The sequence below is a fragment of the Panthera onca genome, chromosome C1 (genome assembly GCF_046562875.1).
Source record: "Panthera onca isolate mPanOnc1 chromosome C1, mPanOnc1 haplotype 2, whole genome shotgun sequence".
NCBI classification, from domain to species: Eukaryota; Metazoa; Chordata; class Mammalia; order Carnivora; family Felidae; genus Panthera; species Panthera onca.
The window spans coordinates 126,660,762-126,682,225 of NC_138346.1; the positions used below are offsets into that span (position 1 = coordinate 126,660,762).

The 21,464-nt window shown below is 45.8% G+C and overlaps 1 protein-coding gene across 2 annotated transcripts; it reads left to right on the plus strand.

The window, feature by feature from the left end:
- Positions 1-4,640: 4,640 nt before the first annotated feature.
- On the plus strand, positions 4,641-18,061 carry LOC132676841 (pepsin B). 2 transcript variants are annotated; one of them, XM_078450603.1, is made up of 9 exons: positions 4,641-5,154; positions 10,075-10,231; positions 11,779-11,896; positions 12,429-12,547; positions 13,223-13,422; positions 14,993-15,115; positions 16,447-16,594; positions 17,485-17,583; positions 17,792-18,061. In XM_078450603.1, exons 2-9 carry the CDS (start codon positions 10,112-10,114, stop codon positions 17,942-17,944), a joined length of 1,080 nt encoding a protein of 359 aa, XP_078306729.1. In that variant the 5' UTR covers positions 4,641-5,154; positions 10,075-10,111; the 3' UTR covers positions 17,945-18,061. The 2 variants fall into 2 exon arrangements, with proteins under 2 accessions (XP_078306729.1, XP_078306730.1); XM_078450604.1 differs by lacking the exon at positions 4,641-5,154 and adding an exon at positions 9,304-9,494.
- The last annotated feature ends 3,403 nt before the right edge of the window (positions 18,062-21,464 follow it).

Below are 21,464 nucleotides of genomic sequence, written 5' to 3' on the forward strand. Positions count from 1 at the left end.
GTCTGTATCTCTTGCATTCAAGTTATACTTCACCGGAACCTATCCTCATGTTTTAGGGACCATTTCTAGAAATTGGGAATTGCTATGAACTAGAAAGTAGCCCAAGAGGCACTTACTTCAGAAAATACACGATGAAGATAGACACCAAAATCCCTTTCTCTTCTCTTTCCAGGAAATGCTAGAGGCTTTCGAAGAAGAGGCTAAAGAAACAGGATATCCCAGACTGCTTAGCACAGCAGCTGTATCTGCTGACAAAGGAAGCATTGATGCAGGAAATGAAATTGCAGAGATTAGGAAGTGAGTGCACTGGGTCTCTCGGGGCCCCCAAATCCTGGAGCAGAGATTCCTAAGCTTTTAGGTGGAGAACATCCCACCAAGTCGTCATGTGAACATTGTAAAAGGAGATTTCGAAATGAAACAAGAGTCTCTTTGGAAAATAGGGTCGGGAGGCTATAAGGGAGGAGGAATTTATGCAAATCATCACCAGAGGAACCATGAACTTCTTGCCAGCTACAAGCCCTCAGGAGCTTGGGCTTAACCTGCCTCCTCATCATGACAACTGAATTGGTCCCATTCTTGACTTGGACAGGAGCCAATGCAGTGTAATAAGTTTCAATCCCTCATTTGCACACTAGCCCAACCAATACCAGTTAACCGAGTTTCAATTCCTGTTTTGCATGAAGGACCTAAATGACAACTGCTCTCAGGGCCTTTTGCCTTCATAATTCTGCCTGTCCTTTGTCTTCCTCAGAGCACGAGTCGGGTTTCTACCTGAATCCACATCTCCCAAATTACAATTCTAATTACCCAAATAAATGCCTGTTTGCGTAAATTGTCAGTGAATTCTTTTTAGGTCAACAACGTAATGTTGAGAGAGTTGGTACCTTCAGTTGCCAAAGAGGTTAGTGACTCTGAAATACGGCGATGGCCCCTTTAACTTGTCAACATGCTGGACTTTGGGGAGGAGAGGAACAAGGTTCAAAACATGGCAAATACTTATAATAGCAATCCTCATTAGCAATTTCTTTTGAAAGAGGCTGTAAAATGAAGAAAACTGTTATCGACAAAGCAGTAAGAGAGTTACTCACCTGTGATTCCCGTGGACCTAGAGACATGTTTTTGAGACACATGCCCTAACACTTCACATTTCCTAACCTTCTGCTTTGAGTTTACCCTGTTTCTTTCAAGAGGTAGAGGAGACATCCTGTTTAGCCATCTGGCGGGGGGAGGGGGGGTCACCGAAGATAAACTGTTAGCTGGAGGCCCTCAGGAAGCACATTGGTGGGACCATATGGATATCTGCTTGACATCATGAATTTCCCCACTGCTACCATTTCTTGCTCCTAAATTGTCTATAAGAAAATGCCCCCAAGATTCTGATGGCTCCAAATGTCTTATTCCAGGATCCTAGGTGGTTCAGTTGGTTGAGTGTTGGACTCTGGCTCTGACTCATGATCTCACAGTTTGTGAGGTCAAGCCCCATGTCAAGCTCTGTGCTGATAGTTCAGAGCCTGGAGCCTGCTTTGGATTCAGTGTCTCCCTCTCTCTCTGCCCCTCCCCTGCTCATGCTCTGTCTCTCTCTCTCCCTCTCAAAAATAAGCAAACATTAAAATTTTTACAAAGGATCCTTGATTTCATCAGTGTGATGACCTATGACTTCCACGGTAACGGGACAGATGTTCAGGATACAGCAGTCCCCTGCATGTGGAATCCAAGGATCAAAGTGGCATGCATCATTTCAACTCTGTAAACAAGAAAAGCCTCAAATCATAGGCAGAGGGGATAGAGGGAGGGGATTGGGGAGAGTTTGTTTTTTGGGAAAGCGGCTTTCTCTTGGAGAATTTTGTTAATCCAATAAGACAATGACTGGCAAGGCAATAATGCCTATAAAACCTTCTTCAGGAATATGTCAAAAAGTACTGTAGAAACAATGGTTTCTCTGCACAGAAGCTCATCATAGGGTTCCCTATGGGAGGACTTTCTGGCTCAGCACTTCTGATCCTCAGTCTCTGTCCCAGTCTCCGGTCCTTACGTGTGTAAGGCTGGCTTCTGGACGTACTATGACATAAATGACACGACTAATTCAGGAATTACAATACCCTGAGGAAAACTCTGTCATTCTCTAATCCCTCTCCTCTTGCTATCCTTCTACTCTTGAGATCCTATATCCTGGCCCCTCACAGCTCTGAACACAAGCAGCCTGGGGAAAATGGCTGTGGAACACTTTTCATTAAAAAAAAAAAAAAATCGATCTGAATTTCCTTTTTGGGTTTTGAAGTGTGTGCTATCATCTTTCCCACAGCCCCAAAGCAAATACTCAATTCTATTCCATCCGTGGAAATCGCTGGAGAAGGATTCCAATAGTCTAGCCCAAGGATGGCAAATAATTGGATCTCCCTTCCAATTTGAATTGATTGCATTCACACTCAAATCCTGGGCTGAAAATTCAGAGACCATTGTCATACTAGTACTAAAGATTTTCTGTAGTCATTGGCACCTTCTCGGGTCTTTGGTATTCAGACACATGCAGATTTGTCACCTTTCTGCTAATTACTAAGTGGGCACTAACGACCTTTCAATTTTTTTTTTTTTAACGTTTATTTATTTTTGAGACAGAGAGAGATAGAGCATGAACGGGGGAGGGGCAGAGAGAGAGGGAGACACAGAATTGGAAGCAGGATCCAGGCTCTGAGCCATCAGCCCAGAGCCTGACGCGGGGCTCGAACTCATGGACCGTGAGATCGTGACCTGAGCTGAAGTCGGACGCTTAACCGACTGAGCCACCCAGGCGCCCCACGACCTTTCAATTAAAAGACAAAGTGGACCACACTTAGTGCCGATCCTGAAGGAGTTATTTCAGTCAGTATTGGAAGGAAAGGGCTTCTCAGAACAGAATGTCTAGATAAGTACTTTGAATGTGGCTGCTGTGAGTTCTGACCTTTATATCCCGAGACTAATTTGGAAGGCGTCAGGGAATCACTCAGATGAGAGAGTAGACTCAATCCACTAGCCTCATGGGGAGGCCTCTGCATACTTCAGGCCTGTCTAAGGAGCCAGTAAAGGAGCTTATTTTGATTCCTGTTGTGTCCCCAGTCCTCACCACTCAGACTCAACTTATACAAGGACTGACTAATGAAACAGATGATGTAATGGGAATGGGGAATTTTTGGTTCTGTGAAATATGCATCAATCGGGAAAGGCAAAGAAATCCAGACTTGGCCAGTCCATGCCAGGAACTCAGAAACTTAGATGCACTCTTAAAACATGTTTTACCCTGCCTTTAAATATCCCTCTGTATGCAGCAAGTTCAAGTAGAAGCCCAAGCAAGCCCAAAACCCATTCCAGTCCTTGATGTGTAGAGGCCAACAGCCCTTCTTCCCAATGCTAGTGGTAGAATACATAAGACTGGAACCTGGGAACGAGAGCGTGAGGACAGGGACCCACGAGTAGGTGGGTAAAGTGGAGCCACCCCATTGAACACTCGGCAGGAACCCCCAGGCCCGTCTACGTACGTACGCACACGACAAACCAGCACATGGAGACAGAGCTCTGCAGCGGTCTTTCTCCTCTCACACGGTAGTTATGAGCCCTCTCCCTCCCTGGGCCCCATGCTGGCAGAGAAGAGAGCACAGCAGTGCAGGGGGAAGAGCGACTCTGTCCTCAGTCCTGGATCTGTGGTCAGGAGGACCTCGTGAAGGCAGTCACAGCTCCTCAGTTGTAAAACAGGCTTAGGTAGGCCACGCGGTTCCGGTGCTTTCTGAAGTCCTTGTCAGTGGACAGCTGCAAGGAAGGAGTATTGTCTGGGTCAATATTCTAATGAGAGCCCTCCACGTCTGGTCTTCCTGGCTCGTCGCTGCCGGTGTGGCCCGGCTGAAGCCCACCCCAGAGGAGCCTCGTCTCAGGGATGCTGTCAATGTTTGCATGTACAGCTACTCTCTGTCACCTTCCTCTGCTGCTGTCATGCTAGGAATTGTTTTCTACTTGGCAAATCTCTGAGAAGAGCTGGTAAACTTCTCAAACACAAAGATTATGTGTTTGATTCCTCCATGTTACTCATAGGTCTAGCTGCCGTGATGTGGATGCATTAGGCATTTAATACGTAGTTGTAGAATTAATCCAACGTTCCTCTTTAAAAAACCCGGCACCCCCAGAATTATGATAACTCACATGGATTGAAAGTTTATTATTATTATGTTATAGGTACTGTTAGATGCTTCTCTACCTTATCTCTATCTTTACAACCTTATCAGATGGATTCTATTATTATACACATTTTAAAGAAAGGAACACGGAGACTTAGAAACATTTTCCAAGAAAATTGCCCAACACTCTTTGTTGTGTTGGAAACAGCACTTAGGACGGACATGGGGGCCAAGAGTCAACATTTTCACTTCCTTCATGCAACCTTGAGAAAGTTACACCCACTCTCTGATCCTTGGATTTCTCACGAGCCAGGCAAAGACCTTGACCCTCTGCCCCACAGTTGCACAATGCTGAATGGCTTCCTGAAGCACTTGGTCTACAAGGGCCACGTGCTCAGCCCTGGCCTTCCTCCTGTGTTCAGTTCCTCCTTGCTGAGCACCCCCTCGCCACACCAGCCTCTCTCTTCATTCCACCCATGGGTTCCTCCCCAGCTTACAGCCTTCCCATTTGCTGTTCCTGCTGCCTGGGAAGCCCTGGGCCCTGGGCTCAGATCTTCACAGGCCTGGCACCATCTTGTCACTCGGACTTCAGATCATGTGTCTGTTCCCCTAAAGACCTTTCTGGACATCCTTGCCAAAACAGCACCATCCATCCAATCACCTGGTTACTGTCTTCATAGCACATGCCCAGCTCACCACACTGCCTGGTGTGCCCGTGACAGTCCTAGCTTGTGGCTACTGTTTTGATGTAATTAATAAGTTCACTCTCAGAAGCGCCACTGTCCGACTACTTAATTGTAGTAACCGTCCTAATTACCATTGATGTTTTCATGTTTATTTACTTCTCATCTGTCTGGACTCTAGAGTGTAGGGTCCAAGGAATGAGGAGCCTTGCGTGATGGGTTTAACTAAGCAAAACCTCGGGAACCCTTAAAAGTGCCTGGCACGTTTATAAACATTGACTGAATGAACCACTGTGAATTAGAATTCTACAATGCCAGAGATCCGGAAGGTAAGGGGTTGGCTCTTTAAAGATGGATGGATGGTTTCTCATTGAGCTGGCATGGTTTGGATGGAGCCTCTCCGTTGTACGTCCTTTCCTATTGCTGTTTGTTGTAGCACTCCAGAAAAGAGGAGACATACCCAGGATAATAAGTGTCCTTTGAGTCTGTCCTAAATCGAGGCAAGAAGGTATTAAATGGAGCAAAATTTTGTTTGTGTTTTTGCTCCTGAGGATGTGCAGTCTGGTACATGCCAGGGTAAAGCATCATGTGCTTTTTTTCAGAAAAAATAAACAGGTTAGAGGGTGATACATATATATATACATATACAGCCGCAAAGTAGATAAGACAGAATTATCTTCTTTCTGCTTTTGGGAAGGGACAATTCTTTCTCTACCATTCCAAGTCTTCCTTTGGACTGAGAATCAAATTTACATAAAACGGATTTACAGAAGTAAAAAACTCAAAGTTTCATTAAGTCACTTGGGGGCCTAATAATGAGATTGAAACCTAAAGAAATGATCGAGGCAGGCAGTGTCTGTCCATTTTAGAGTGAGAAAATAAGGTTGTGAGGGACTGATAGGATAAAGAAAGCAGGTGTTCAGAAGCCTTAGAGACTTGTAAGCAGAATTCAGGCTGAGGTAATAGATTGGAAAAAATAACAAAGTTTGTTTTTACAGCTTTCTCACCTTTAAAGTCCCTATCTCTGGTGATAAGGATTTCCTTATACTTCTTAGTACAGGGAGAGTACTTAAAAAAATTTTTTTTAAGGTTATTCATTTTTCAGAGACAGACAAGGACAGAGCGTTAGTGGGGGAGGGACAGAGAGAGAGGGAGACAAAGAATCTGAAACAGGCTCCAGGCTCTGAGCTGTCATCACAGAGCCCAACGTGCGGCCAAACTCATGGACCGCGAGATCATGACCTGAGCCGAAGTCAGACGTCCAGTGGACTGAGCCACTCAGGTGCCCTTAGGGAGGGTACTTTTAATACAGGAGATGGGTTTCCTGCTCTCAGGGGGACAGAGGGGGATCTGAATTTCCTTCTACCAGCTGTTGCTTAAGTAATTTTTATTTATAATAATCAATATGTCAAAATGGCATATTTGGGGGCAACCTACCCTTGGCGTCCACACTGTTCATGTATCACCATGGTTTCACTACTGCAGCTACAGATTTAAGCCTACAGTAGGGTGAAACCCAAGATGAGGGTAGGGTTCAGCTACCTAAAGACACATATGCTGAGGCTGTAGAAAGACACCTATAGGCGGAAAAGGACCAAGGTGACTCCTTGCACCTGTTGTGTCTGTCATCCCACCCAGAGATTTCTTGATCCATATCCCTCTCCTTGAGCTCAAGTGTCAGAAAAATGTTCAACAACAGATTAGGATCCTATACTGAAGACATTTGGACTTGAAATCCAATCACACAAAAGGGCTAAAAAGTAAGAATTTGTTTTTTAACTTACAAGATAATAGGGTGCATATAAACAAAGCTTCTGTAACATCATCTATGTCAGCCCTGAAGCCCTGTCTTGGAGCCATTTCTTTTGAGAATTATTTCCCACTTTCCCGGGACACTTACATTGGAGATGCTAACACCCAAGGTTTTCATATTGGATTCTCAGAAGCTTTGGTCTAAATGTCTATTTTAGTGACATTTTAATGATGACACTTAGTACATTTAGTGATGTACCTCTGGGAGCAGCCAGTGGCTGGTTTGTGCTTCACCGACATTTCATCTCATGCTGAGGAAACAGACTCTGAGAGCTCATGTACTAATATCTCGCTGCAAAGAAGCCTTGGTAAGTGCAGTAAGGGAGCCTGGAGTGTTAAGGAATGGCAGCTGGCCAGGGGCACAGATGTGCGATCAAGTCCCAGGAACGCCTGGCAAGGTTTGACGCGGTGGGCAAGGGGGCAGGACGCAAACTCCACGGGCATGACTAATGAGCAGGCACCAGTTGTCTCCGCACAGGAAGGTGATCTGTGGACACCATATTAGGAGCTGTTGTCACTTTCTCATTTGACTTTGAAGAGTTACATAAAAGGTTCCCAAACCCTGTTTTTGTTGAGTTAGGAATATTGCCACCAGGGGGCAGCAGCATACAGGGTTACATTTTCTCTGCAGGTGGGAAGAAAAACTAGGAGAATGGAAGAAAAGCAATTAGAATATTTTTGTACAGAAAATTCAATCAAATATAAATCTCTATTATTATTGTTAAAGTCTACAATTTCATGCACATTGAAGCAGAGAGAGCATAAGCGCCCTGGGTTTGGAGGAGGGTCTGTGCTGAGATACAGGTTGAGTTCAGACAAACCAGACTTGAAGTCCCAGCCCTGTTTTTTTATTAACTATGTGATCATGGGGGCAGTTGAATCAGCCTCTAAGGGTGTTACAATGGTTAAGTTAAATTTGTGTCCAGTGCAAGCCAATAAGTGAGAGTTATTGTTATAAGCATATCTTCCGTAGAACTTCAAGTTTCTGTTTAAGAATTTCTTTCTGGGGGGCCTGGGTGGCTCAGTCGGTTAAGCGGCTGACTTCGGCTCAGGTCATGATCTTGCGGTCTGTGAGTTCGAGCCCTGCATCGGGCTCTGTGCTGACAGCTCAGAGCCTGGAGCTTGTTTCGGATTCTGTGTCTCCCTCTCTCTCTGACCCTCCCCCATTCATGCTCTGTCTCTGTCTCAAAAATAAATAAACGTTAAAAAAAGGTTTAAAAAAAGAATTTCTTTCTATAAGGAAACATTAAATCATAGATATGAAATTGGAGACTCTTTGGTTTTGTGCATAGCCCAGAGGCTTCAGGAGTACATTCATGACAAAGTTCCTGCCTCCACAACTTTATGCAGGGAATCATTTTATAAACTGGCTACTTTTACCACATGCTTCTAAAACACTACAATCTAGAAGCTAGTAAAGTGTGTATAGAAGGTATTAAGTGTGCCATTTCCAGGATTAAAAAAAATTAATGGTTCCTTAACTCTTTATGGAATATAGCCCATATTGCTTAGCATGGCATACCGGGTCTGCCTTACCATCTGGTCACGTCTGTGTAGACACCTAGTGCTGTGCTCCAGGAGTTTGATCCGGGTGCTCCAAGGTGTGCTCCATCAGTATGGAGCATGATAACAAATAGTTCAATGGACTAGAAGTTAAAATACTGTGGATACTGAACATACGTTGCTTTAATACAGTTTGGCAGAATCAAGAGTATTCCGATTTTAGCATTACAGGCCTTTCCGTTGTGACGGGTCCTGAGTAGAAAATAATTTCCAGAGCGACAGTTAGCATGATGAGGACCACTCAGCCCCAGTGCAGGTTCTTGGGCTGGGTCCTGGCTTCCGAGGAGCCACGTTGAAAATTGCTCTTCTGGCCACGCTGGTCACGATGTTCTCTGATTTCATCACAGCACTTCACTCCTGGGTGCCGTTGTCCAGGCTCTGCTTCTGCCGCCAGTGGATTTTCCACTTTCCTTACTTTCTCAACTACCATCTGGCAAGATCCTTCCTCAAATGTTACCTCTTCTCTGAAGGCTTTTCCATCCTTCCAGAAGCTATCACTCCTTGTCTCTGCTTGCTTTATCATATTGTTCTTCTCCCTCTTGTTCACTCAACACATATGTGAATGCTAGGCTGTCAGTCATTTGACAGGATGCCGACTTTGCATACAAGGACCATTTCTGATTTTATTTTGTGCTCCCAGAGCTTAGCACAGAGGTGAGCACAGAGTAGATATTCCATAAGTGTTGGCTAATTGTGAACTAAGAGATAGAAAATAAAGATCAGTGTCATGGACTGTGAGAATCACATTCAGGAGACTATAGATGAGTCTGATGAGAGGAACAAGAAAGAAAAGGGGAAGAAGTGGAGAGTCTATTGTAAATCTCCCAAAAGCACATGGACTTTGGAGTCAAAGCACAAATTGTTCCATTGTTTTGGCAGAAGTTGCCAGCACCCATTTCCCGGTAGATGTGGGCACCAGGATCCCTTGTCCCCAGTGTATTTCACATTTGCTATCACATCCTAATCTGTGAATTCCATCAACAAAGCCACTAATTGCTTTTTAAATTGCCAACAGAGAGAATATTAAAGGCCATGATATTTCCAGAGGGAAAAACAAACAGAATCAATTAACATGTAGGGCCACAAGCTGGTGTAAAGGTTAAGAAGCCTACGTGCCTAGAGGTGAAAAGTGCAGGGAGATGGAGGTATAAAAGAGAGATCCAATCTCTCTCTATGTGTCCCAACCCTTGGGTCTGCCACTGTGTTCTACGTGTCTCTGGGCCATTGAGATCAGCACAATGAAGATCCTGGTCTTGGTGTTGGTTTGTCTACACCTCTCGGAGGGTGTGGAAAGGTGTGTATGGGGATTCAGCTTCATTGTAAATTCCAGCCCTGAGGGAGAATCACAAGCTAAGGTAGAGCAAAGGCCTTCCCCTATAGATCTCATGGAAAGGCAGTCAGATTGTGTCATGATACATGTACCCAAAAACCACAGGGAGTGAAGACTTACAATGGATGGATGGGTGGATGGATGGGTGGACGGATGGTGTGTGTGTGTGGGTGTGTGTGTGTGTGTGTGTGTGTGTGTGTGTGTGTGTTGTGAGATTAAAGGTAGGTTGGTGTTTTGTTGGCTAAGAAAAAGGGATACAGTATATATGTCCCTGGTTTACAGGAGGGATTTTGGATAAATGGAAATTTATTCTGTGTAAGCAATATGTAAGCAGAAAACCCCAAATACCTATTGCAGTGCATTTTCATGCTGGAAACGCTGGAGTGACTGCAGTGGTCAGAACTCACTAAAATCCAGGAGGATTTCTTATAAGAGGCTCTTCTTGAGTAGAGTATAAGAAGGTTTGAAAACCCACATCAGATCAATGAAGGCATTGCTTTCATGGGGAAGGTGAAGGTCACTCCTTTTGCCCTATTCTCTGCAGAATCATTCTGAAGAAAGGCAAGTCCATCCGCCAGGTGATGGAAGAGCGGGGTGTACTACAGACTTTCCTGAAGAACCACCCAAAGGTTGATCCAGCTGCCAAGTATCTTTTCAATAATGATGCTGTTGCTTATGAGCCCTTCACCAACTACCTGGATGTAAGTGAGGGTCGAGGTGGTGTCCATAACTCTTGGCTGATAACTCTTCTCAGATACTCATTTAGACCTCTCATTAGCTCTGATTTTGGACTTTTTACTAAACCCAAGTCTCTTCTTCCTCAGGAAAGTATCCAGAGAAGTTATGAGTTGGTACCATTTAACACTATCATATTCTCTCTCCTTCCTTCTTTCCTGTCATTACTGGCTCAGTCTCTAAAGCCCCATTTACATGGTTAGGAGATTCCGAATGACCATGTTCCAGTCAATTGAGCAATCGAAAGGAAGTCCTAGTGATGAGCTGTAGGGGAAAGAGGGAAAGCACAGGCAAAGTGGCCACCCCATTTGGGAACATACACTGGTGCTCAGAGCAAGTATTTGCATGTTCTTGAGACTGCAGTGTCTGCTCAGGGCATCTCAACACACTGGTGTCCCATGGACTGTTTTTAGTGAGATGTTACATGAGTGTCAGATCTAGGGATCTGCTATTTCGAATTCCACTTTCTATAGATAGTAGATAAAGAGGTAGGTCAGTGACATGACTGGCCAAAATTCACTGAGAACTCAAATTGTGTCTCAGTGAAGTTCTCTTGATTTCCATGCTACCCTCATTTTTGATTTCCTGGCACCTTGGCTACTATGTGACCAGAGGGAGAAGAATGGTGGGGAAATACTTGACACTGGAAGAGAAAAAGGGACATCGGTGTGTGTGTGTGTGTGTGTGTGTGTGTGAGAGAGAGAGAGAGAGAGAGAGAGAGAGAGAGAGAGAGAGAGAGATGTGGGGAAGATGGGTTGTGGGAGACGTAGGAGACAGCATCAAAGGAAAAGACTTCAAAAGGGAATGGCTAGAGAAGGTGCAAGGTCTTAGGACATGTTTACACAGCGGAATGTGGCTGCAGCTCCTAAGGAACAACTAGAGACATTAACATTGTCCAGGGCCGGATCCTCCTTCACACCTGACCCTTCCTAGTGTTATAGAAACCAATTAACTCGAAATTCAACCTTGAAAAGCTAAACCATTAGATTCATTAACACACTTGCTTAGCTGACTTTATGCACGTAGCCTTTAGCAATTATCCTAATAAAAAGAAGCTTCATTCTGGAGTCGGGGCCTCATTCCGACTCGAGTATGAGGACCTTCACATAACTGCGCTTTGTTTACGGACTCATCTTTTGCAACTCCGGCCATACTCCCTGTAACAGTGGATGAACACTGGGAAAGGAGAAAGTGATTGCTTCTCCAGCTTTGCATGTTCGGGCATAAAATGGTAAATCCATGGAGGTATCACCTGATACAAAGTAGAAAACAGTTTGGAAGAAGAAATTGTCTTGCCAGACTCAGCTAGTCAAAGGTTTGCAATTAGGGACAAAAGTGGGGAATATTGAGAGAATCTGACTCCAGATGGAAAGAAGAACCTGTTGGAGGAGAAGCTACTTACTCCCCCAAGGAAATTATTTGGGAAAAATGTGGCTTCTAGTGAGTCAACTTCTTCCCTATTCTTAGGACAAGATTTGGCTGCTTAATACGGGTGATAAACTGTTCTTTGCAGAATTACTACTTTGGAGAGATCAGCATTGGGACACCACCACAAAATTTCCTGATCCTTTTTGACACGGGTTCATCCAACCTGTGGGTGCCCTCCACCTACTGCCAGAGCCAGGCCTGTTGTGAGTATACCACCATCACCACCCACCCACGGATAGGAGCAGAGGGCGATGCAGAGTCAGGATTAAGCACAAGCCCATCATCCAAGTCTAGATGGTGCACCAAGTCTAGTCTTGGTGCATATCCATGATCTTAGCCTCCTTAAATCCAGAACATCTGGAAATCTTGCTCTTGGTCTGTATTTCACAAGTGCTGCATCTCTAGAAAGCGAAAGAAGTAGACCAGGGCTTCCATTCCTTTCTCTATTGATCCCTTTCCTCAGCTCTCTCCTGTGGGCCCCAATTCCTGGCACTTTTGAGTTGACCCATGCTTCAGGAAATGGTAGGTTGGAAGGAATTGGGGCAACATCTGTTTCCCAAGGGGACAGACTTTTCTGGGGCTATTGATTGCCTTCAGCCCAGAGTCTGAGGCTGAAGCCCAATCCCAGGCTTGGTCTGATGGTCCCAGGCCGTGTATTTTGGAGAGCCACGAATGCTGTATGTGTATTTTGGAGAGCCACGAATGCTGCTAATATTTAATTCTGTTTTTCCACAGCCAATCACAACAAGTTCAACCCCAGAACGTCTTCCACCTTCAGAAATAGTGAGCAAACCTATACACTGGCCTATGGTTTTGGAAGCCTGACTGTGCTCCTGGGATATGACACTGTGACTGTAAGTGCTGTTCTTATCCTCCTGTGGGTCTGTCATTTGGCTCCCCTATTCTAGAGCCTTAAGCTGTCAGCGATATCCATGATTACTAATTAGGTACAAATTCCCAGAAGCTGATTCTTGGAAAGAACACCACTGGCCATATAATTAAACCTCTCTCCCAAGACTGGGATAGCCCTACAGCAGTCCTGACTGCTGCAGGCTCTTTACATTGTGCCTCCCCATGACTTTGCTCCCTGGTCTTAACTGTCCTCTTCAACCACCTGGAGCACATCTGCTTCCTCCTCCACATGACTTCACTCTGGATATTTGAAGACCTTCCTTTCACTATTTTCTTTTCTTTACATCAAGCACCCATGGGTCCTATGTCATTCTTGCACATGGGCGGTTCAATATAAAACCAGCCACTGTCCTTACACTGTCCTTGGAAATGAAAACTGCCACCCCAGAAAACAATGGCCTCTACTTCCCCAACACCCACATTCTTTCCAAGACACACATGGTTGGGTCATGTTGTCATCCCTTCATTTTCCGTGCCCCACCCTAGGATTGAGCTAAGCGTGAAAGAAGCCAACTTCTTCTCCCTAAAAAAGGGTCTAGGTTCCATTCCCTGGACACCTAAGTCTATGTAGGATTTGTCCACCTGAATTGTGAATCTTTTCTTTCTGCTTGTCCCAGGTCCAGAACATCGTCATCCACAACCAGGTGTTTGGCATGAGTGAGAATGAGCCCAACTACCCCTTCTACTATTCATACTTTGATGGTATCCTGGGAATGGCCTACTCCAACCTGGCGGTGCAGAATGGCCCAACCGTCCTTCAGAGCATGATGCAGCAGGGCCAGCTCACCAGACCCATCTTCAGCTTCTACTTCTCTCGGTAAGCACCCTTGCCCTGGGTGGGTAGGTGCAAATGAGTTGCTGTAGGGGCTTTCAACAAGTCAACATCACACAGAGCCCAGGTTTTAAAGTTTCCTGACAAGTATAACTTGCTATATGCAATCAATGCATTTCTGAACATTTATTATTTCATTTTGCAGGGGATTTTATTTAAATACACTAGAAGAATATTTTTTAAAGGTTATTTATTAATTTGAGAGAGAAAGAAAGAGAGATGAGAAAGGGAGGGACAGAGAGAGAGGGAGAGAATCCCAAGCAGACTCCACACTGTCAGCACAGAGCCCGATGCAAGGCTCAAACTTGTGAACTTGAGATCATGACTTGAGCTGAAACCAAGAATTGGATGCTTCACTGTCTGAGCCACTGAGGTGCCCCTAAATGCACTAGAAGAATTTTTAATTCAGGCCATAAGTCATAAGATGACTCTTTTTTAAAAAATCAACTGAGGGAGCCTGGGTGGCTCAGTTGGTTAAGCGTCTGACTTCAGGTCATGATCTCACACTCCGTGAGTTCGAGCCCCACGTTGGGCTCTGTGCTGACAGCTCAGAGCCTGGAGCCTGCTTCGGATTCTGTGTCTCCCTCTCTGCCCCTCCCCTGCTCATGCTCTGTCTCTCTCTGTCTCAAAAATAAATAAAAACATTAAAAAAATGTAAAAAAATGAACTGTAGCCCCTCACCTTTTGATTAAAAAATTTGAAGTTGTTGTATTAGATTTGTAACAACAGTAGAGCCATAGAACTAGCCTGATGATCATTTGGTAATAGAGAGAACAACAATGAAATGATAATTACAATACACATCTGACTTTCCAAAGTGTTCTCATAACAATTCTTATTTCAAAAATTCTATTGACTTCTTTTTGCCAGAAGGAAATGCAGACTCAAAGGTAGTCACTATTGAGCAAGGTCACTCACTGACTCACTGGTAGGTGTGAGGCCATGATTCAAATGCAAATACGTTGGTCACAAATCCAAGACCTATCCTACTCTACTGGTCTTGAGCTTTCATGGTGAACTTTATTTACTAATTTTTTCCCCAAACAATGATCCTCAGGGCACCTGAGTCCAAATGTTCAATGACTGGCAGGCCCAGGTTAGGGAACAGAAGAGACCTGAATCCTCTTAACATCGTCTAGTTACCAACCTGAGCACGACAGGAGCATCCCCATCACTGCCCACTTGAGATCTCTGTCTGTCAGGACCCCTCCAGGTACTCTCTGAGGGGTTTCTTCTTCTTTTCACTTTGTCCTCAGGAGGGTGTCCCTGGGAAGCTTTTAGAGTTTGTTTTCACAGGCCTGGTTTCCAATCCCATCGCCTCTTTTATGGGCATAGTCTGTGTTTCCAGTTCTCTGATACTCTGGGTGTTCCTCCGAGGAGGCTCCTCTCCCTTATGCCTTAAGCCTGGCAGAGCCTGAAGAGCAGGTCAGAGGATGGGACCCCTCTTCCTCTGGTTCCACTGTGTCTGAAGGAGAGAGGGACAGTGAAAGGGGAGGGAGGGGCTGCCTGGCCATGTGTGTTGTGGGAACTCACACTCTTCTCCTCTTCTCCCTAGCCAACCAACCTATGAGTATGGTGGAGAACTCATCCTGGGAGGTGTGGACACCCAATTTTATTCTGGTGAGATCGTCTGGACTCCTGTCACCCGGGAACTGTACTGGCAGATTGCCATCGATGAGTAAGTACAGAGGAAAGTTCCTATGGATTATGGACACCCCTAGAGTGTCCCTCCAGTGTGACTCTATCTCCTGTTCTTGTCATGGCATAAACCTCTTGAATCAGTTACTTCTACACCCCAAGCCTTCAGGAAATGTCCATCACTGCCAGATAAAGATACATGTCTTTGGCCAGTAGTCGAGACCATCCAACAGCTGAGCCCTACCTATCAGAACAGCCTTCCCACCACTTCCGGATGTGCAGCACGGACCTGACCATGTCCTTGCACCTCGCCATGACTTTCTTGCTTCTTCTCTTTTGACTATAACACCTGAAGTGGTCCTCGTGTCCTTGCACATCCTTCTGCGCCCAGATGAATTATTACCTCCCTTGAAAAGGCCTCTCAGCATCCCAGTCTCTCTTTCAGTCCCATAGTCTTACCAGCTTTCGTCCTAATATGTATCTCCTCATCTCTGGGTAAGTCACAGTGCAACCGGCCAGTGCAAGGGTAGAGAGACAGGTGAGCAGTTGGATGTCTGACAACTAGTTTCATGTGCCTGGAATAAAGGGATCTTTTCACTTGGACCAATTTCACTCACACTTTAAGTATTTCTTCTCAGAAAAATCCTTGTCTGACTAAATGCCTCCCACACCCAGACTAGATCAAGCACTCACCAGGGCTGCAATGAAACTCCATCTGTGTGTTTCTGTTAATTCTGTTGTGTCTGTCTTGTTCACCATTATGTCCAAGTGCCTTAGTTCACCAAAAACACCCAAAATATACGTGGACTGAAGAGGAAGCGTAGAGTAGCAGAAAAAGCTGGATGAGGAAAGAGGGACCGAATCACATAGAACCACGTTATGGAGATTACCAGCTATACTGCCTTATGGTGTTAGCTGTGGCTTAATGTATGGTGTTGTCACATGTCCATTAGAATGTGTTCTTTAAAAACATTGAATATAATTGACTCACCTTTATATCACCATAATTCTTATACGAATGCTTTGTATATAGTAGGTGCCCAATGTGTATTTTTGAAGTGATTCCCAGCTCTAGCTCTTTGGCACTATGTGCCGGGCCGCATATAGGTAGATTAAAAAAGACAAGACATGCTCCCTGCCTCCCCAGAGCTTTCAGTCAGAGCTGGAGTAGTTACCAGAGCAAGACCGAGGATGTTACTCTGATAATCACAAAGACACAAAAATCACATTACGTGGATTGCAGTTCCGAGGTATGTCCTGAGTTTTGGGGAGAGGCATACTTTCAGAGGAGCAGGGTTGGCAGGTTAGGGTAAAAAGGCACTTCTTTGTGTCAGAAATGCTCGACTCTCTTTGTACTGGTGTTCCCCTCAGGTTTCTCATCGGTAACCAGGCCACCGGCTTCTGCTCCCAGGGATGCCAGGGCATTGTGGATACGGGGACCTTCCCACTGACTGTTCCCCAGCAGTACTTGGACTCCTTTGTGAAGGCAACAGGAGCCCAGCAAGATCAGAACGGCAATGTGAGTAACCAGAAGCCAAGATTCCTCTGCACATCTAGGCAGCCTCAGCACAGGAGCCTAAGTGCAATGAGCTCATGAGAGATAGGAGGAAGGATTTGTGGGGAGCTGAGCCCCTGGCAGGACAGAACAGGTGGGGACACAGCATGGCCTTTCAGGCATGAACCGTCAAAGCAAGGAGGGGTGAGGGGAAGGAGTAACACCAACCAGACTGTGAGTATGGGCTGAATGGTTGTCAGGAGGGACGGCTGTTCCATTGCAGCCCTAGGAGCACATTTCACCTTGGTGTGGCCAGTGTCATTTGACATGTGCCGATAGAGGCAGGCATACCACATTTCCCCATTCCACCGAGATTTCTTTTTACCTAGAAATACTCCTTTGGCTTTTATCTGAGCAGCCTCCCGTCCCCACCTCTGCTCCCCTTGTACACACTTCTGCAGTTTGCTCCTCCAGCATGCAAGAGTCTCGTTTAGTCAGACCAAATCTTGGCTCCTCAGGGTGTGTGTGTGTGTGTGTGTGTGTGTGTGTGTGATGAGTACGTGGACAGGTGCACACAAGCAGGGATATGAATTGTGTGAGAGCATGCTTTTACAGGCTGGGCCTGTGTTTCTTCTCTGTAAGTTGCACTTTCTGAAGGTAGAAATCTGTTCTGGAATGAGTCTAACTCTTTACGGCCATACCAACACATTCCAAACCTGAGATGTGCTCAGGGAGACCCAGGAAAGCAGAGCACCTGGTCAGTGTTGTGCCTGGGAATCGGGCTTTGCCTTCCATGCTCTCAGCCTCTGCTGGAAGGTCAGGAAGGAAGTCTCACAGGGAAAGGGGGATTGGGGCCCTTTGTCTGGGCCCCCCGTGTCCTGGCACGCTACAGCTCTGCCTCTCCTCTCTCTCAGTTTGTGGTCAACTGCAACTCCATACAGAGCATGCCCACCATCACCTTCGTCATCAGCGGGTCTCCTTTACCTCTGCCTCCCTCTACCTATGTCCTCAACGTACGTATGCACTCTGGGCTCCACGGACATGGGATTGGATGGGCCCAAACAGGTGTTTGGTATTCTGGGGAGTCACCAGCGGCAGGGCTGAGGGTGAACAAGAAGCCAGAGACCCCCGCAGGTGTCATGGAATATAGGATGGGAACTTCCAGTGCAGAAAAGCCTTTATATGCAACTAGTTATATTGTCATGTCCTTTGTCTCTTCAGAACAATGGTTACTGCACACTCGGCATTGAAGTCACTTACCTGCCCTCCCCCAATGGGCAGCCCCTGTGGATTCTGGGAGATGTCTTCCTCAGGGAATATTACACTGTCTACGACATGGCCGTCAACAGGGTGGGCTTTGCCCTCTCTGCCTAGACTAGTAGAAGGAAGCAGTCTCCACCCTCCCTGCAGGACTCTGGGGATTGCCCTTCTCTCTCAGCCGACAGCAGCATTTTAGGCTAGTCTGACCCTTTTGTGCAATAATAGAGTCTTACTTGCAGTAAATAATAAATTATAATAATCTCCAAATGTCTTTGCTGTTCCTTCCAAATGTCTTGTGTTCTGCTTAGTTTATCCTAAATTGAAAGTTAGCACCAGCTCCTTGGGAAATCAGTGAATTAACTAATGGGCAAGAAAAGGGGAGCAGAGATCTCAGAGTGAGGATCCATAGCACAGACGTTAAGGGCACAGTAGTACCTACATGAGGAACTGTGGCGGAGGCGAACTGTGGCAGAGGCGAACTGCACTCCCAGCACTCTCCCTTCCAACACATTCTCCTATCCATTCTTGAATGTTAGAGAAGAAAAAGAAACCTTAGTGAGCATTTCAAACTAATGTTGAATCAAATCTGATCAGACAACACAGTAGGTTTTGTTGTTGTTTTTGTTTGTAGGTTAGCAACACAGCTTTAATGTATGTTGACATTATCTGATTTTTTCACAGACCCCCTATCACTACTGGTGCTCTCAGGCTGCTCACATACGCACTTTACCTGCCTGGGCCTGACTGCTTTTGAGTTTAGAAACCCCATCTCATTTTACAGTGGAAGAAAGTGAGGTGTGGACAGGTAGTCATACAGTTAGTGTTAAAATCAGATCCAGATTCAAGGTATTAAATACTTTTATTGTGCTGCCACGTGATGAAGTCTGCTATGTGCAAGCCATGGATGCATGCAATTATAAATGAGGCGTGGCGTTGGCTCCCTAGGGATTTTCTATCAAGTAGAGCCTCTGGCTCCAGAGCGGTTTTCTGATGGCAGGAAGACCAGTAGCTGAACTTGCCCTCCACGGTAGGTTATGAGCAATCATCTGCAGTGGGTTCTTCGACCGCAGTAATGCTGCCTTTGGGGAGCTAAGAACTGGTGTGGCTCTGGGACTCAAAATTGTTTCCAGAAATGTAATTAGAAAGATGTATCTGGGAAGAAAGATGCAAAGAATTCTCAGTCCAGATGTGCATGGGTGGTGGTGGTGGACGGAGGTGTGCCTTTCTCCACAGCATCGCATCGTTCCCCTCTACCAACATACGATGTTATCTTATGGAGCCTAATGTCTGCACTTTGGACATTGCTTTTTCTTTCTTGTGTTTCTCTTATGGGAGATACAGACTTTTTTGGCAATTCACAGAAGCTCCCTGCAGCTTGAGGTCTATTCCACACTGTCTATCATTGTAGGATGGGGACAAGATTAATATGTGTGTTTCCCACCTGCCAGTATATCATGCTGTCCCCATCACACTAATAAAAATCTTGCCCGTCTGATTCTTGTATCTTATGTGATAGAGACTGGGGGACTGGGGAGAGAAAAAAAGAGAGTGCAGGAGAGACAGAGAGACAGAGAGAGAGAGAGAGAGAGAGAGAGAGAGAGAGAGAGAGAGAGAGCGCGAGCCCAGTGGGTCAAAAAAGGCAAAAGAAATGAGGTGTAATGGGCATTTTAAGAAAGGGGGGGGGAGGTAAGGGGGAAGAGAGAAGGGATAAACACTATGGATGGGGGAGGTGACAATAGAGACTTGGAATTTGGAATTTCTTGGTGGAGATGTTTCACAACAACATCTGTGGAGGGGAACGTAGGATAAAGATTTTGAGAAATGTTGCCTATGCTTGCAAATTAGAGGCTTTTTAATGTTCTTCAAGAGTAGAAAGACTGGAATTCCCCTGTAATTGTTTTTGGCAGTTATAATGTGCTTTTTTAAATGTGAATTCATGCAGAAAGTGGCCACATGGGACCCCAGCCTATATTTGGGATATAATTGTAAAACAGGCTCTAGAGTTTTCCTTCCATTTGACTGTTTCTCATGGCATCATCACTGGTGAAGTATCATTAATTTATTCATAATAATTAATCAAAATCTCAATTTGTGTAAGCAAAATCTTCCTGATCCCAGACATCTTTCTGTTTGTCCCCTGCCTACCAGCCCCCACTCCACATGGAGGTAATTACTCCCCCTTCCTTCCTCCCACAGCACTTTGTCCCGCTGACAGTGCACTATAGAGTGCACTGTATTTTATCCATTGCACATCTGCCTCCCCAACTCGATTATGATCTGGAGGAAACAGAATGATTATTTTTTTCTTTAAATCCCCAGATCTGACATGTGTTGCAAATGCCTGCTATGCAACCAGATTCATGACAATACAAGTGAGATCAAGGCTGTTACGGTGAATGGTGCCTGAGAGTGGCAGGAAAAGGGAAGGGATCACAAAGGAAACCGTGTTAGATTTCTCCTTGAGGTATGAGTAGGAACTGACTGGGTAGAGAGTGTGAGGAAAGGCATCTCATGCAGAAACTGGCATAGGGCAGCATGGAGGCTGGAGACAGTTTGAGGAGTTGTAGAGCAGCAGGAAATGTGAACTGGCTGGACACAGGTACCCAGAGAGGATAGCAGGAAGTGAGGCTGCTGAGGCGGGCTGTGGTCAGATGGGCAGGGCCTTGCTAAAAGTCTGGACCTGATTCTCTAGTCAAGGGGACCCATACTGGGCTTTAGTGGAGGAGAGACCTAGGATCCGATATTTGAGGAACAGGGCTCTGCTGGCAGGGGTCCTCTGCTGCTCCGCAGCCCGCAGCTGGGGCTCCCCAGGTGCCAGCATCTGTACAGACTCAACCCTAGATGCATCATCTTCGTTCCTGGGAGAGCTTCTGCTCTAGAACTCTGGCCATTTTCCTAGGCTCATAATCACGGCTGAAACATCTAAACAGATATGAAAGACCTCTTTCTATCTGACTCACCAAACCAGAATTAGAGCCAACCTACAGTAGTGAGCTCTTGGCTTCCCCCCTTCTTAGCTCCACTCTGACTCTATTCTTACTATGAAAATGTCACCAGAAATGCCAGAACTGCTCTCCACGCCATCCTAACGGGAGGTTTTGATCGAGGCCTCCTTCTGTGTGCCAGCACATCAAAGCCATGTTCGGAAGAATATTATCTTTTTGAGAAGATTTCGTGAGTAATGACTTCACTGAACTTGGCCACAGCAGGTGGGGGCTCTGGCAACAAAATAGGCTGCGTGGGGGCCTTGGGAATGGACAAATGTAGACCCGGAAGCAGGCCTTAGGTTGGATTTCTGGTACTCTGCCTGTACAGCTACTCCAGTTTCGCAGAGATAAGTAGGCCCCTGCAGGCTCAGACCTTATGCAGACAGTGGGGGTCCCGAGGCCTTTGTGCTGGACTGCAGCAGAGATGAGGCAGCGCTGCTTTGAGCTGTTAAGTCACAAAGACCCTAGCCCTTTCCCTTCTTCTTTGTACCCGGGGGTCCTCTCCAGCAAGGAGCAGGGAGCAGAGATCCAGCCCCCAGCTTCGACACGCCAAGGTTCGGTTTGGATATTACCATGCCATTTCTCCCTTGGCCTGACTTTTCAGGTTGTTGTTTTCTCTCTCTTATACATGCTCTAATCCCAGAATG